This window comes from Dromiciops gliroides, chromosome 4 (assembly GCF_019393635.1).
Source record: "Dromiciops gliroides isolate mDroGli1 chromosome 4, mDroGli1.pri, whole genome shotgun sequence".
In the NCBI taxonomy this organism is placed as follows: Eukaryota; Metazoa; Chordata; class Mammalia; order Microbiotheria; family Microbiotheriidae; genus Dromiciops; species Dromiciops gliroides.
In genome coordinates, this window is record NC_057864.1 from 181,921,796 (window position 1) to 181,938,307 (window position 16,512).

Below are 16,512 nucleotides of genomic sequence, written 5' to 3' on the forward strand. Positions count from 1 at the left end.
ACATTAAAACATGCGGAGGCTAGAAGATCACTTTGGAAGTATATGATTGTCAGTATTCCTTTAGAACATGGGTTAAACTAAATTGCTGCTGAAAACCCTTTGAAATGTGCAATTCTGTGATTTTTAGAATTACTCAAGCAATGATAATGAAGAAATAAAGAGAATGCATTACCCAAGCCGGTGGATTCATGAAATTTCCAGGAAGTTTTATTTGAAAATCGAGAAACACCAAGACAAAGGCAAATCACTAGGACAGAGAATTTGAGGAGGAAAGAGCTTTGGAATCTCAGTATTCAAATCTTGGTGTGAGCTAAAAACATGGCCCATGATGTTCTTCTTCTCAAAGAGCAGAACTTGGGGCATAAAGGTCAGGAAGGAAGATTCTGGGGGTTTTGGAGAACAGGTTTTAGTTGATGGACTTAAGTATAAATTTCTTGTGCACATAAGAGGATGAAGGCAATAGAGAGAAGAACATTGGATGAGTTGCTGATTGTCAATTTCCAATGGGACTCACATGGATTAGTTTTTGTTTGCCATGAGTGAGACCTTTTTGTACTGAATGACAGGAAGAAAAGCTCTGGTACCAGGTTGAGATGGGGTGGGGATGTTGGGCCTTTGCAGAGGCGTGTGAGAGCTGATCAGCAGGAGGAGCCACAGCAGGTTGGGCGGCAACAGGTGGTTCTGCAGCAGGTGGTCTGGCAGCAGGTGGGGCGGCAGCAAGGCTGGGAACAGCTGGACCCACAGCAGCTGGGGCGACAGCATGGCTGGCAGCAACTAGAAATACAGCAGCTGGGGCGGCAGCAAGGCTGGCAGCAGGTGGGGCGGCAGCAAGGCTGGCAACAGCTGGACCCACAGCAGCTGGGGCGACAGCATGGCTGGCAGCAACTAGAAATACAGCAGCTGGGGCGACAGCATGGCTGGCAGCAACTAGAAATACAGCAGCTGGGGCGACAGCATGGCTGGCAGCAACTAGAAATACAGCAGCTGGGGCGGCAGCAAGGCTGGCAACAGCTGGACCCACAGCAGCTGGGACGACAGCAGGGCTGGCAGCAGCTAGAAATGCAGCAGCTGGGGCGACAGCATGGCTGGCAGCAGCTAGAAATGCAGCAGCTGGGGCGGCAGCAGGGCTGGCAGCAGCTGGACACACAACAGCTTGGGCGGCAGCAGGTGGTTCTGCAGCAGGTAGTCTGGCAGCAGGTGGGGCGGCAGCAGGGTTGGCAGCAGCTGGGGGCACAACAACCAGAGCCACAACTTAGGCCACCACAGGTGGAGCCACAACAGGAGCTGACCATGGTGTTGGTGGGTTCAGAGTCTGGGTTGGTTTCCAGGTGAGAAAGTTTCTTGAGTATGGATGTCTCTTGGCCTCACAGACCTCTTTTATACCCCAACTCCAAGTGGTTTCTATTGCTATGTCCTGTTTATTTCCTTATTTTTTTCATGATAAAAAGTGATAATCAAATTAGTCCTTGTCATTTTTATGTTGGCTGTTGTCACTTGGCCAAAAACAATTACCTTTCCAGCTAAGGCTTTATTTCTGGATCATTCCATATCATTTCCCCCCCTTGTTTATGTCCACCTTAAAGCATTTCATCATTATTTGGACAGCTATAATTATGGAAATTTTCTTTCTTTCAGGCTTAAATATGCCTCTCTTCAACAACTCATTGCTCCCACTTCTGGCCCTTGGATCCTAGTAGAACAATCCTAATTCCTGACTTCAACAGTTCTTCCAGATTGGAAGTCAGTATTCATGGATTCCCAATGCCTCCTCTAAGTTAAATAAAATAATGAAAACGTTTCTCACGGGATTTCATTTTAGGTTCTATGCAAGAAAGAGGCAGACCAGTTGAGGAAGATTTCTGTCATTCAGTAGAAAATAGGCAGACTTCCTACTAAGGGGACAAGTGGTTGTTGCCTAAGTGGGTTTGGCCTACAGCCAAGGAAATGGGCATTAGACTCAGAAAAATTAATAGCGTTTCCTTGTTTACAAATAGAGTTGAACATAATCGTTCTGGCATTTGTTTTGGAGACAAAATAAGGGGAAGTGATAGAGCTAATTGCCAAGAGTCTGATTATTATGTTAAGCTATGCCAAATTAAAGAGAGCAATAGGCCTGTATCCATAACTACCTTCCTCTACATTGTTTTTACCTAGTGATCACAGATACCACAGTAGTTTCTGCTCAAAATGACAGACTGTGCTCTACTGGGTGGAGACCTTAGTTGCATGGTTATTGCTGAATTAGTGAAGGAGAAAGATGATAAGTTTTTGGAGGAGATTGTTTTCAATTCCATTTGACGGTGGCAGAAGAAATTTGCCTAAGAAATCGATACATTCTGCTTGGGGCTACATGGGCTTATTTAGACATGGATGTGAATAAGAGCGATGAACATTTCTATGTATAATCGAATGAATTTCACTTGGTCTCTAATGATATGGATGTCCATTGGATTTTAGAGATGGAAGAGAGCTCATAGGTCATATAGCCCCTCCCATGCATTTTAAAACTAATTGAAGTGGGCTCCTGAACTCATGACACGATCACTCCAAAAAACATCCAAATAATGCCATAGGAAAATGCCCAGAGCAGCAAAACTCATAGAAGAATGTGCTGAAATCATCTTCTAACCAAGAACGGCTTGGAAGGTCAGAAGGAGGGAGCTGCTGTGTTGATACAGGAGTCAAGCCTAACCCCCAGAGTCACCCTGACAGACATCCAGTCCCAGGAAGGCCTCACCAGAGAAGCAGACCCCCAGAGCCTCTGAATCAGCTGAAGCACCAGTGTTGTCTGGAACTAAGCTCACAGTCTGGTGAGTGGGCTGAGCCCTGGGCAGGGGGGAGACTACAGGGGTCTATGCTGGTGCTAAGGCAGAACTTGGATGTGACACTCCTGCTAAGAACCAGGAGGTAGGCTCAAGTAGCAGGGGCCCAAGTCGGGGAGGGGCAAAGGCTCATCGGAGCTAACAACCACAACACACAAAGCTGGTCGATTAGCAAATTGGTCTGGGGTCATGTAAGGACCAGGGAACAGGCCAGGCAAGTGAGGAACCTGATTCTCCTTAAATCATACCACCTGGGACTTCTTAAGCTTGGGATACTGCAGCCTGGAAACAGTGCCCCACTTTAAGGAGCTAAAAGTCAAGTAAAAGAAAGGCAAGATGAGCAGGCAGAGAAAGGTGAGGACCATAGAAAGTTTCTTCAGTAACCCGGAAGACCAAGGGGCACCCACAGAGGAAGATGTCAACATCAAGGCCCCAATATCTAAAGCTTCCAAGAAAAATATGAATTGGTCTCAGTCCATAGAGGTACTCAAAAAGGACTTTGAAGATAAAGTTACAGAGGTAGAGGAAAAAATGGAAAGAGAAAACTAGTTGAACTGAGCCTTAGACAAAGGAACTATTTTCTCCTAGGGTCCACCTATGAAAAAGGCATAATTGTGTCAGCTAACCTTTCATAGTTATAATAACTAAGTTTGTTACTGGAAGAGAGAAGACAAGAGAGAATGAGAAGCAAAAGGAAGAAAAGTGCGGCAGTATAATTGTGGGAAGAGCAAGGAAGAGATTTGAAAGGGAAAAAGAGCAGAACGGAAGATGAGGGAAGGGAAGGAGAAGAGAGGGAATTGAAGGGGAAGGGAGGGGAGGAAATGGGAAGGAGTGTGAGGGAAGAAATATGGAGGAAGGGGAGGGGAAGAAAGAAGTGGCAAAGGAAAGAAAGGTAAGAAAAAGAGAGGGAATGGAAAACAAAATTCATCTCCCTCAAATTTTTGTAGATGTGGAAGAATTTGAAGTTCAGGGTGCCTCCCCCCCCCCCCGCCCTTGACCTAATCAGCGTGTCTGTTAATTCTAATGTTCTGTCTGTTTTTTCTCTTAATTTTTATACTTTGTTTATGAGAGATGGCCGATAGAGTAGGGAAAGAGGGAAGGATGCATTCATAAATGATTTTCACAACAATATTAATGCAAATTTATTAAAGGTGAAGTTCTGGCAAGATGGTAGAGAAAAAAAGCAGGGTCTCTCCTGAGCTTTTTGCAAAACCCCTCCAAACAACGTTAGATAATGGCCAAAGACACATTCTGATATGGCAGGACCCACAAAAGGATGGAGACAAACAATTTTCCCACCGAAGACAATTTAGAAGGTTGACAGGAAAGTTGTGCTGCACCAGGATGAGAGAAGAGCACAGCCCAAAGCAGGCTGCAGGCCAACAAACCAGCACTAGACCTTGGGGGCAACTGAATCAGTGGCAGCAGTGGCAATTTTTAGATTTCTCAGGCACAGGAGGTAAGAGGGGTCAGATTACTGGTCAGAAAGTGATTACAAGGGTCCATCTGCTGGCACTGGGGCTAGAGCTCTATTGGGTCACCCCATACTTGGATCTGCATCACTGTATTGGCCCTCATTCTCAGGGTGAAGAGGAGTGCTAGCATACCATAACTTCTGGCTGAAAGGGAGCTTGAATGAAGATTGGAATGATATCAGGTCACCCCCCCAGTAGTCCAGGACGCCCCAGCTTTTGTCAAAAAATATTTTGCCAGCAACATACTAACCTCATCTCTGTACCTGGATTGAGGACTTGCAAATAGTGTTGAGAGTGACAGCTGTAGTAACATACACTTGAGAAAGAGAATTGCTCTTGTTAATGGCCTTTTGAAGTTCAGGACGCCCCCCTTCCCCCCCTTTTTTTTGGAGCTCCAGTATGAACTTAAATCCTACTAGGAAACTCTGGGTTTCCCTGATCAACGAGTGTAGAGTGACACAGAACTGCTCTACAAGGACTCCAGAGATCTTAGGATCTGATTTAAAAATAATTCTGCATGTGGCAATCCTCCAGATAGCCACAATGCAGATTGAAACATACTTTTTCTTTACTTTATTTTGCATTTTTGTCAGTGTTTTCTTTCACAACATGACTTAGAGGAAAATATGCTTCATATGACTGAATATATATGTATGTATATATATATATATGTATATATATGTGTATATATATGTGTGTGTATATATATGTGTGTGTATATATATGTGTATATATATGTGTGTGTGTATATATATATATATATATATAAAACAATATCAAGTTGCTTTAAATTTCAATGAAGGGGGTAGTCATAGAGAGGGAGCAAGGAAATCTGGAGATCAAAATTTGAAAAAAAAAGGAATGATAAAATCATTTTACATGAAATTGGGCAAAATAAAATATTGAATCAAAAATGTTAAGTACGAAAGAGGGTTCTGTTCTGGTAGAGATAACTTTGTGACTAAAATCATTCAGAAGTTTCAAATAACAAAAGTCTGGGGAAAATTACTTGGGTGATGTATTTAATTACAAATCATGAACATCCCATTGAAGATATAGTCATTATGAGAAAGAGTTTCCTATAAAATATATAAAAACTTGTGAAGATTTCTTTTAATTGGGGAAAAAAGAAAAGGTCTCATTGCAAAGTAACTTTATGGTACTGTGATGGAGCATTTTGATTTGCAGAAAACAATGGATAGAAAAGCAGCTTCTTCTCCATCCTAGGAATTGGGGAGAGACTAAGGAAGTAAAGTGTTTAACACTGGTACCTCAGGAAGAAACAACATATCAATGAGAACACTTCATTGGCACAACTTTACCACTTTGATACATAGATTTCTTTTTCACTGATGATATCGTATATTGACAAAGAGGGAAAAAAATAATCTAACTTGCACATTCCTGCCTTTCCAATAAATGGAACAAATTTAGCTTGTTGTGGCTTCTTGGATATTCTTTTCCATAAGCTGCACTTGCCCAGTTCCTCCAACTGATCCTACTATTTCAGAGACTAAAGACTCTTCACTAAGCTTGTTCCCCTCCTTCTTGCTCTGTGGCACTCACAGTTCACAGACCTGCTCTATAAGAGGTCTATTTAGGGTAGGTTTTCTTGCCTCCTTAGTCTGGAAACCTATGCCACTCGATACAGACACAGATCTTAGTAGTTTTGATTAGTTTCTTTCACTAATCGGTCACACTGGGGACTCATATTGAACGAAAATGCTCAGATCTCTTTCAGACAACCTTCTGTCTAATCCTCTTAATAGACAGGTGCTTCTCTCATTTTGTGCTAGAAAAGTGATATTTATGCCACATAAAAGTTTCCATTTTCTCTGTCGCATTTCATTTTAATGGCTTCAGTAGAGGCTCCCAACTCTCAAGATGCATTTGGATCCAAAATCTGTCACCAAGTGCCTTCATTCACTTTCCCAATTGTGCTCCATGTGTCTTTTCAACCAGCACATCTTCTGTGCCTAAGTTAGGGTAGGGTGGAGCCATCCTATGAAGGAAGTTCTGTAAATGCTGAACAGAGAACTTTGTATTTCATGCTAAGGAAAACTGGGAGCCAGTCAGTCAGTCCATAAACTCTGAAGAAGCGTCTACTCTATTCCAGGCAAATACAAAAAGAGGCAAAAGACAGTCTGCCCTAAAGGAGCTCACAATTTATTGGAAAAACAACAAGCAAACAAATATATACAAACAAGCTATATACAGGATAGCTTCATTTTCATCCAAATTCACCACTAGATGGTTATTCTGAAGTCATTGCAAACCCAGGACACATTCGTTATGAAAGTTATAAAAAACAAGGGTGTGGGGTTGGGGAGAAATGGGGCAGGAGCATACTGCTTCTCTTATTTTTTCTTCCTTTCCTAATAAGAACAGTGCCATATTCTTGTGAATTTGATCATTTGCAAATGAGTACCTACATCTCTTGGCTCCTAAAGAATTTTTGGACAGTAACGTTATCCGTCTTTTGGCAGTAGAAAGACGTATGCTAATTCCTTGCCACTTTTGTTTTTCTGCTGTCAAGTGTGGTGAATAACTAGGGGTGTTATCAATGGTAGATAGCTTATTTAAACAGTGCTTATCCTTCTGATTTTGTGATATCCAGTCTAGATCAGGATGTAAATATGCAAGGGCAGAGACTTTTTTTTTTTCAGTTCTGAATTGCCAGGGTCACATACAGTATGGCATTTAATACAGAGGTCTTAAAGTGCGACACAGAAGATATGTTATAGCTGCATATTGAATTAGTTTGATCTGCAAGGTTATACTGCTTGTGCAGAAGAACAATATGAAAACTTGTTTCTTTAATGAAGGCAATGTGCCATATTCACTGATGTACTACCTACTTTGTGATCTGTACTTACTATCTTACACCAGATGTTGCATCTTTACCCTTCTCCCCTCCATCACTCATACATTAACAAAATACATTGTAAACAAAGAAATATGTTGATTTTCTTATATCAGTCCACCTAGGGAAAGAATACAAAATAGGCCATTAACTTCCTTTGCACTAGAAAACTCATAAAGGAACAAAACCCCATGAGTGCTGTGGATATGGGAAAGCCTTTCTCAGAAGTCTGATCTTACCCATCACATTAGGACACACACTGGAGAGAAACCCTATGAATGCAATGAAGGTGGAAAATCCTTCACCTGGGGTTCTGGTCTTTCAGCACTTAAGAGAATACTTTCCAGACAGAAATCTTATGAATGTATTGACTACGGAAAGGCACCTACCTCTCTGGATCACAGCACTTAACTCAACATTATAGAACTCATGATGGAGAAAAACATTCTCATTAATATAGTCTTTGTAGCAATCCACCCCCCCCCAAAGTGCCATTAAGACATGAGGTCAAGAAGATGTGAAGATTGTTGTATTAATGTAGTAACCTTTAGACTCCATGGGGGTAGAGACCCCAAGACACCATAAGGCTATTTTAAGTAGATTAAGGCGTAGTGATAGAGAGAATAAAAGGTAGGTACAGTTATGGATGGGAGGAACTCATCTGGGATGCAGCCAGTAGGAGTGGGTGGATTGAATCCACCTTCTCTTGGATTCCCATGTTATTTATATCTTCATTGAAGGGTGATGATAGGGCAGCATTTTCATTACAACCACCGGCAATGCAAGACTACCTGAAGATTCAGAAAATGCATAGACCAATAGAGAAACTTAAGGCTCTCAAGTTGCTCATCAGGTTTCTTCAGACTACAACTGAATGTGGGTTTACAGTCATGGCAACCTTGAATGAATCACTCTGTGTAAGTGAAATTATTTCTACTGCTGGCAATGCCATTATTCTGTCAGAGTCCTGGGGTGAAGCTGTACTTAGCCATCTCTAATTATGTGTCTGACTGCAAGAAACAATGAGGCACAGAAACATTCCCATCTGTTCAGTTTTTGGTCAGGATTCTATAGATGCAGGATTTCTGATAAACCATCTTTACTTTCACTTCTGAGTTCATGCAAAGGGTACTAGATGTCTATCTAGTACCTTTAAATTCAATGGTAGCCTAAGAAATTTGACTCATTACCAAACAAATACCTAAATGGCATGAAAGGTGACCTTTACTACTATTAAAATAATGTGCATCGATCCTCTCACTCCCTACCTCTTTGTTGTTCCTTGGGCATCACGTGTCTTCTCTACCCTAGGTCTAAGCTCTGCTCTGAAGAAATATTGATCCTTTGCCGACATTTTTAGAGCACCAATTGGATGGAATAAGAAATGGTGACCAGATTGGAATATCCTAAGAATTCCCTTTCCCTATTCCCCATGCAATGATGATCACATATGGAGCTAGAGTCTTTCCCAATATTCATATGTGAACCATTCCAACATATCTTTTACTCTTCTTCCCACATTAGAATTCTTTCTGAAATGATCCTTTTTCCTCACTGAACATAGCAAAGATCTTTATGCCATGATGACCATTCACCAACTCTATCCATGATATGACAAAATGATCCAAGGAAGACTGCAAGTCACACAACCATGTGTCTAGCTCACTGCATAAGAGGAATCAAAATGGCTGCATCGATACATTACATTTCTGTATGAATGGCTCCAGGGGAAAAGAAAAATGATGAACTTGATTGCCTTTCTATAAATGACCACATGCAAAGTATACGAAAGTCAATATTCCTTTGGAGTATGATTGAAACAAAATTGCTGCTGAAGAACCTTTGAAATGTGCAATTCTGTGGTTGTTAGAATTGCTCAGGCTTTTTTGATGAGCACAGGAAGAGAAAAGAATTAGCCAAGACACTGGATTCATGGAATTGCCAGAAGATTTATTTGGAATTGGACAGACACTAAGACAGAGGCAAATTAGTAGGACAGGGAATCTGAGAAAGATCTTTGGAATCTTGGTATTCAATGGAGAAACAGCAAGCAAACAATTACGAGGTAAGAACAATTCCCAAAGAGCAGAACTTGGTGCCTGAAGGTCAGAAAGGAAATTCTGGGGGGTTGGGAGAACAGGCAAGACTTTGAGTTGATGGACTTAAATAAAACCTTGTTGTCCACATAAGAGGCATAATAAGGCAACCGAGAGCTGAACGTTGGATGTTGAGTTTCTGGTTGTCACTTCTGAAGGGGTCTCATGTGGATTAGTTAGCTATTACTTGCCATGAATGAGCCCTTTTTGTACTGAATGACAGGAAGAAAAGATCTGGTGCCTGGTTGATATGGGGTGGGGATGTTGGGCATTTGCAGAGGCGTGTGAGAGCTGATCAGCAGGAGGAGCCACAGCAGGTTGGGCGGCAACAGGTGGTTCTGCAGCAGGTGGTCTGGCAGCAGGTGGGGCGGCAGCAAGGCTGGCAGCAGCTGGGGCGGCAGCAGGGCTGGCAGCAGCTGGACACACAGCAGCTGGGGCGGCAGCAGGGCTGGCAGCAACTAGAAATACAGCAGCTGGGGCGGCAGCAAGTGGTTCTGCAGCAGGTGGTCTGACAGCAGGTGGGGCGGCAGCAGGGCTGGCAGCAGCTGGACACACAGCAGCTGGGGCGGCAGCAGGGCTGGCAGCAGCTGGACCCACAGCAGCTGGGGCGGCAGCAGGGCTGGCAGCAGCTGGACACACAGCAGCTTGGGCGGCAGCAGGGCTGGCAGCAACTAGAAATACAGCAGCTGGGGCGGCAGCAAGTGGTTCTGCAGCAGGTGGTCTGACAGCAGGTGGGGCGGCAGCAGGGCTGGCAGCAGCTGGACACACAGCAGCTGGGGCGGCAGCAGGGCTGGCAGCAGCTGGACACACAGCAGCTGGGGCGGCAGCAGGGCTGGCAGCAGCTGGAAATGCAGCAGCTGGGGCGGCAGCAGGGCTGACAACAGCTGGACACACAGCAGCTGGGTCGGCAGCAGCCAGAGCCACAGCTTAGGCCACCACAGGTGGAGCCACAACAGGAGCTGACCATGGTGTTCGTGGGTTCAGAGTCTAGGTTGGTTTCCAGGTAAGAGAGTTTCTTGAGTATGGATGTCTCTTGATCTCAGAGACCTCTTTTATACCCCAACTCTAAATGGTTGCTATTGCTAGGTCCTGTTTATTTCCTTATTTTTTTTTTAATGGCAAAGAAGTGATAATCAAACCAGTCAGTGGCATTTTTAGGTTAAATGTTTTCACTCGGACAGAAAAAAAAATAATTACCTTTCCAGGTAACACTTTTCCAATACATTCTTTATTTCTGAATCACACCTTGCCTTTTCTCCCTTGTTCATGACCACCTTAACGTACTTAATCATTATTTGAATAGCTGTAATTAGGAAGTTTTTTCCTTCTCTCTAGCCTAAATATGCCTCTCCTCAACATCTTCACGTTGCTCCTAATTCAGCCCTTTTAGCCAAGTAGAACAAACCTAATTCCTGGCTTCAACATGACAGTCCTTCCAGACTGGAAAACAGTTTTCATGAATCCCCAATGCCTTCCCTGGGTGAAGTCAAATAAGGACTACATTTCTCATGGACGTTTGCCTCAAATCGTATTCCAGAGAAGGGGCAGACCAGTTGAGGAAGATTTCTGTCATTGAATAGGACATAGGAAAGCTTCCTACAAAGGAGGACAAGTGGGTTGTTGCCTAACTGGTTTTGTGCTACAGACAAGGAAATGAACTTGAGGCTCAGAAGGAATAAACAGTCTTTCCTTGTTCACAAATAGAGTTGAACTTAATTGTTCTGGCATTTGTTTTGGAGTCAAAATAAGGGAAGTGATAGAGATAATTGCCCAAAGTCTGATTATTGTGTTAAGATATGCCAAAGTAAACTGAACAATAGGACTGTAGCCATGCCCATCTTCCTCTATGGTGTTTGTTCCTAGCGATCTCCACAGATGCACAGTATTTTCTGCTCAAAATGTGAGGGTACATTCATAACAACTTTTAATGAATCACTCTGAGTGAGATTATTTCTAGTACTGCAATTCCATTACCATTTCAGAATTTGGGGGTGAAGCTGCACTTGGTCCTCCCTATTTATGTGTCTGATTGCAAGAAAGCACAAGCACAGAAACCTTTGAATCCGTTCAGTTTGGGGTCAAGATTCGAACGATGTAGGTTTTCTGATAAACCACCTTTTCCTTTGCTTCTCATTTTGTGCAAAGGCATTGCTGTTCATTTAAGAGCTTTAACCTCAATGACAGGTATACAGAAACACGCAAAATACTGAAGAAAATAGCACCTTAAAAATGGAATAGGCCAAATAGTAGAAGAGGCACCAAAAGACAATGCAAAGAAGAATGTCCTGAGAAGCAGAGTTGTTCAAATGAAAAGGGTATAAAAAATTCGCTGATGAAAATAAGTCCTTTAGAAAAAGAATTGGCCAAATGGGAAACGAAACTGAAACATTTACTGAAGGGATCTCTGTAAGAAGGAGAGTTGGCCAAATGGCAAAAGTGGTACAAAAGCTCACTGAAATAATTCATTCCTTAAAATTGAGAATTGGGCAAGTGGAAGCTAATGACTTTATGAGACATCAGGAAAGAATAAAATCAAATCAAAAGAATTTTTTAAATGAGAAATATTCCATTGGAAAGATAACAGTGCCATTGGAAAAGAGATATAGGAGAGATCACTGAAAATTAATTGGATTACCTGTAAGCAAGTATAGGAAAAAAAAAGAGCCTTGACATCACCTTTCAAGAACTTACCAAAGAAAAGGGCTCTGATATTCTAGAACAGGAAGCTTAACTAGAAAGGGGAAGTGTCCACCACTGACTTCCTGAAAGAGATCACAAAGTAAAAACGCCCAATAATATGAGAGTCAAATTCCAAAGCTCCAGGGTCAAGGAGAAATTATTTAAAATATCCAAAAAGAAAAAGAAAACAAATATTGTGGAGTCACAATCAGCATAACAGAAGCTTTAGAAGATTCTCTATTAAAGGATCAGTGCCTTGAATGTGATATTCTGGAAGGCAAAGGAGCTATGATTGTAACCAAGAATCACCTATCCATCAAAACTGATTTTAACCTTTCCGGGGAAAAAGTGAGTATTTAATGAAATAGAGGACTTTCTAGCATTCCTTATGAAAAGAGTAGAGCTGAATAGAAAATTTGACTTTGGAGTATAAAACTCAGGAGAAGCATAAAACATAAACAGGAAAGAGAAATCAGAAGATATTCCTTAATTTTAAACTATTTACATTCGTATAAGAGAAAGTGATACTTGTACCTCCTAAAAACTTTCTTATTATCATAACAGTTAAAAAGAAGTATACATAGACAGAGGAAGCAGGCATGAGTTGAATATGCTGGGATTGTTGTCCAAATAAACATAATTAAGGGGTGAGAGAAAAAGAATGCACTGGGAGAAGAGGAAAATGAGAGATGGAATGGGGTAAGTTCCCTGGCATAAAAGAGTTCACAAAAGAGCTTTTACAATAGAGGGGAAGATAGAGGAAATGGGCCAGGGGAGAGAGTGAACCTTACTCTCGTCAGAATTGGCTCAAAAATCTAATGCCATATACACTTGTTTGGTTTTAGAAATCTATCTTTCAATACAGGCATGGAGGAGGGAAAGGGAACAAGAAAAGGGAGAGAGCTGATAGAAGGGAAGGTTGATTAAGGGAAGGTAAAAGTCAGAAGCAAAACACTTTTGAGAATGGTGAAAGGAGACAGAGTAGGAAAAACAAGGGGAAATACGATGGAGTGAAATACCTACTAATCATAATCATAATTGTGAAAAAAATTTAAAGCATTTTTCTCTGATAAAGACCTCATTTTTCAAATATATGGGGTCCTTAGTAAAATTTATTGAAATAATAGCCATTTCTCAATTGATAAATGGTCAAAGGATATGAATAGACAGATTTTAGAGGAAGTAATCAAAACTATTGTCATAAGTTTTTTTTTTTTTTGGCGGGGCAATGGGGGTTAAGTGACTTGCCCAGGGTCACACAGCTAGCAAGTGTCAAGTGTCTGAGGCCGGATTTGAACTCAGGTACTTCTGAATCCAGGGCCAGTGCTCTGTCCACTGCGCCACCTAGCTGCCCCAATTGTCATAATTTTTAAAAAGCTCTATATCACTACTGATTAGAGGAATGCCAATGAAAATATCAGGTTGGCTAGCCTAATATGACAAGAAGGGAAAATGACAAATGTTGGAGGAGACATGGGAGAATTAAGACACTAAAGCACTCGTGGTGAAGATGTATAGGGATTCAACCATTCTGTAGAAAAAATGTGGAAGTACACCCAACAGGACATAAAACCTGGCATACCTTTTTTTTTTTTTAAAGTATTTTTTATTATTTTCTAGTTACATGTAGAGTTTTCAACATTTTTTTTTTTAGTGAGGCAATTGGGGTTAAGTGACTTGCCCAGGGTCACACAGCTAGTAAGTGTTAAGTGTCTGAGGCCGGATTTGAACTCAGGTACTCCTGACTCCAGGGCCGGTGCTTTATCCACTGTGTCTGGCATACCTTTTGACCAAGCAACACCACTACTAGGTCTGTGTCAAAAAAGATTTTAAAAAACAAGGAAAAGGAGCTATTTACACAACGATTTTTACATCATCTGTTTTACTGGTGGTAAAAGACAAGGAATCAGGGGACTTCCATCAATTGGGGAATGGCTGAACAAGTTGTTGTATATGATTATGATGGAATACTGTTGTGCTGTAAGAAATGATAATCAGGATGCTCTCAGAAAAACCTGGAAAGACTTACAGGAACTAATGGAAAATGAAATAAGCTAAACCAGGAGAATATTGTATACAATAACAGCAATATTGTATGATGATCACCTGTGAATAACTTAGCTACTCTGAGCAAAACATTGACCCAAGACACTTCTGAGGGACTTTTTAGAAAAGTAAGATCCAACTCCAGAGAGAGAACTGATGGATACTGAATGCAGATTAAAGCTTACTTTTTCTTTACTTTCTTTATTTTTCTTTATTTTTTGTCAGTGTTTTCTTTCACAACATGACTTAGAGGGAAATAGATCTTGAATGATTGCACATAGATATAGCCTATATCAAATTGCTTTCCTTATAAATGGGGGAGAAGAGAGGCACATAGAGAGGGAGAAAGAAAATTGGGAACTCAAAATTTGAAAAGGAAAGAATGTTAAGATCATGTTTACATGAAATTGGGGGAAATAAAATATTCAATTAAAACATTAATTATGAAAGAAGGTTATGTTCTTGTATAGATAACTTTTTGTAATGAAATTCTTTCAGAAGTAACAAATGACAAGAGGCTGGGAAACAAAATTGCTTGAGTGATGTAGTTCTGCAACAAAGAAGCATTTGATTACTAATCATGGACTTCCTGGGCCAAAATGGCAGAGTGAGGAAGAAACCCTCTGAAGCTTTCCCAAATTTCCCCTCCAAACCAAAAGAAAACCCACTTTAGAACTGTTCCAGGAGCAGGGAAGCAATTTACTAACCTGGCAGGAAATGCAGCAGCAGCAGCAGCGCCAGCCAGCCAGCATCATCTCAGAGGGCCAGCAGCAAGCAGAGACCCTCACCCAACCCCTAGCACAAACCACCATGGAGGCCTTGACCCCACTGCAAGACTGGACAACAGCAAGTTCCTACCCCTGGGGACTACTGGCAGAGAGACATTTTTTCCATAGCAAACCAGCAGCAGGGGGCACAGCCCTAGGGCAGATGTTAAAATGATTTTTACATGTACTTGGAGGTAAAGAAAATATTAATTGAAAATGTTAATTATGAACAAAGGTTATGTTCTGGTATAGATAACTTTTTGTACTTAGACTCTTTCAGAAGTAACAAGTAACAGAAGTGAAGCAAACAGAATTGCTTGGGTGATGCAGTTCTGCAACAAAGAGGCATTTAATCGCTAATCATGAGCATCCCATTAAAGATATATTCATTATGAGGAAGGGTCTCCTATTTAAAAAAATATGAAGAGTTGTGAAGACTTCTTTTGATTGGGGAAAAATTACAAAGTCTCATTTCAAAGCAACTTGATTGTAATGGGATGCTGCATTTTGATTTGCAGCAAGTACAGGCATAGAAAAGCAGCTTCTTCTCCATCCTAGGGGTCCTCATCAGTAAGTACTTATCATTAGCCTAACTTTGCCTCTTTGCTGCTTAGATTTCTTCTTTTTTCTGTTGATACTGTGTGGGGCTAAACAGTAAAAATAAAATTAATCTAGCTTCCACGTGCCGGCCCTTCAAATAATGAAACACATTTATCTTATGCTTCTTGAATATTCTGTTTCTTAGACTGAATTTGCCCAGTTCTTCCAACCGATCCTAATATTCCAGAGACTAAAGGCTCTTCACTCTCCTTCTTCCCCTCCTTCTTGCTCTGTGGCACTCACAGTTGATAATCCTCCTCTATATGAGGGCTATCTAGGGTAGGGTAGATAGGCACTCTTGCCTCCTTAGCCCTGAAACCTATGCCACCCAATGCAGACACGGATCTTATTAGTTTTGATTTGTTTCTTTGGCTAACAGGTCAAACTGGTGATTCATGTTGATCTTCTGGCCCACTAAAACACTCAGGTCTTTTTCAGACAAACTGCTATTTAATCCTCTTGGTAGGCAGAGTGCTTCCCCCATTTTGTACTTAAAAAGTTATGATTTTTCACCCACATAAAAGTTTCTATTTTCTCCGTTGTATTTCATTTTATTGGATTCAGAAAATGCTCCCAACCCTCAAGATCCATTTGAATTCAAACACTGTCACCTAGTGCCTTAGTTCCCTTTCCCAATTGTGCTGCATCTGCCAATCTAACCAACATGTCTTCTGTGCCCAGTTGGGTTAGGTTAGGTTGGAGTCATTATGTTGTGAAGCCTCCTCTGGAAATGCCAAATAGAAGAGTTTGTGTTTTATGCTAAGGAAAACTGGGAGCCAGACAGTGAATCTATAAACTTTGAAGAAGTGCCTACTCTGTTCTAGGTACCATGTTAAGTACTGGGAATACAGAAAGAAGCAAAAGACAGTCTTCCCCAAAGGAGCTCACAGTTTAATGGAGAAACCGGGAACAAACAAATGTGTACAAACAAGCAATATGTAAGATAAGTCAGAAATAATTGAGAGAGGGAAGGCCCTAGAATTAAGACAGCTTGGGAAATTTGCTAGAGCTCCTTGAGCAGAAGAGTGATGTGGTTAGACTTAGAATATGAAAATATCCCTTTGGCAGCTATGTGGAGGAAGAATTGGAGAACAGAGAGAACTGAGGCAGTGAGACCAATATAAAAGGAAAAGGTAGAAACCAAGATGATTACTCAAAAACAAA

At 41.4% G+C, this 16,512-nt stretch overlaps 1 protein-coding gene across 1 annotated transcript; it reads right to left on the reverse strand.

Moving 5' to 3' along the window:
• Window positions 1-638: 638 nt before the first annotated feature.
• Window positions 639-10,223, reverse strand: LOC122754801 (keratin-associated protein 9-1-like). Its single transcript, XM_044003257.1, has 2 exons — window positions 9,569-10,223; window positions 639-1,312 (listed from the first exon to the last, which is right to left on the reverse strand). The coding sequence occupies exons 1-2, from the start codon at window positions 10,221-10,223 to the stop codon at window positions 639-641; spliced, it is 1,329 nt and encodes a 442-aa protein (XP_043859192.1).
• Window positions 10,224-16,512: the final 6,289 nt, after the last annotated feature.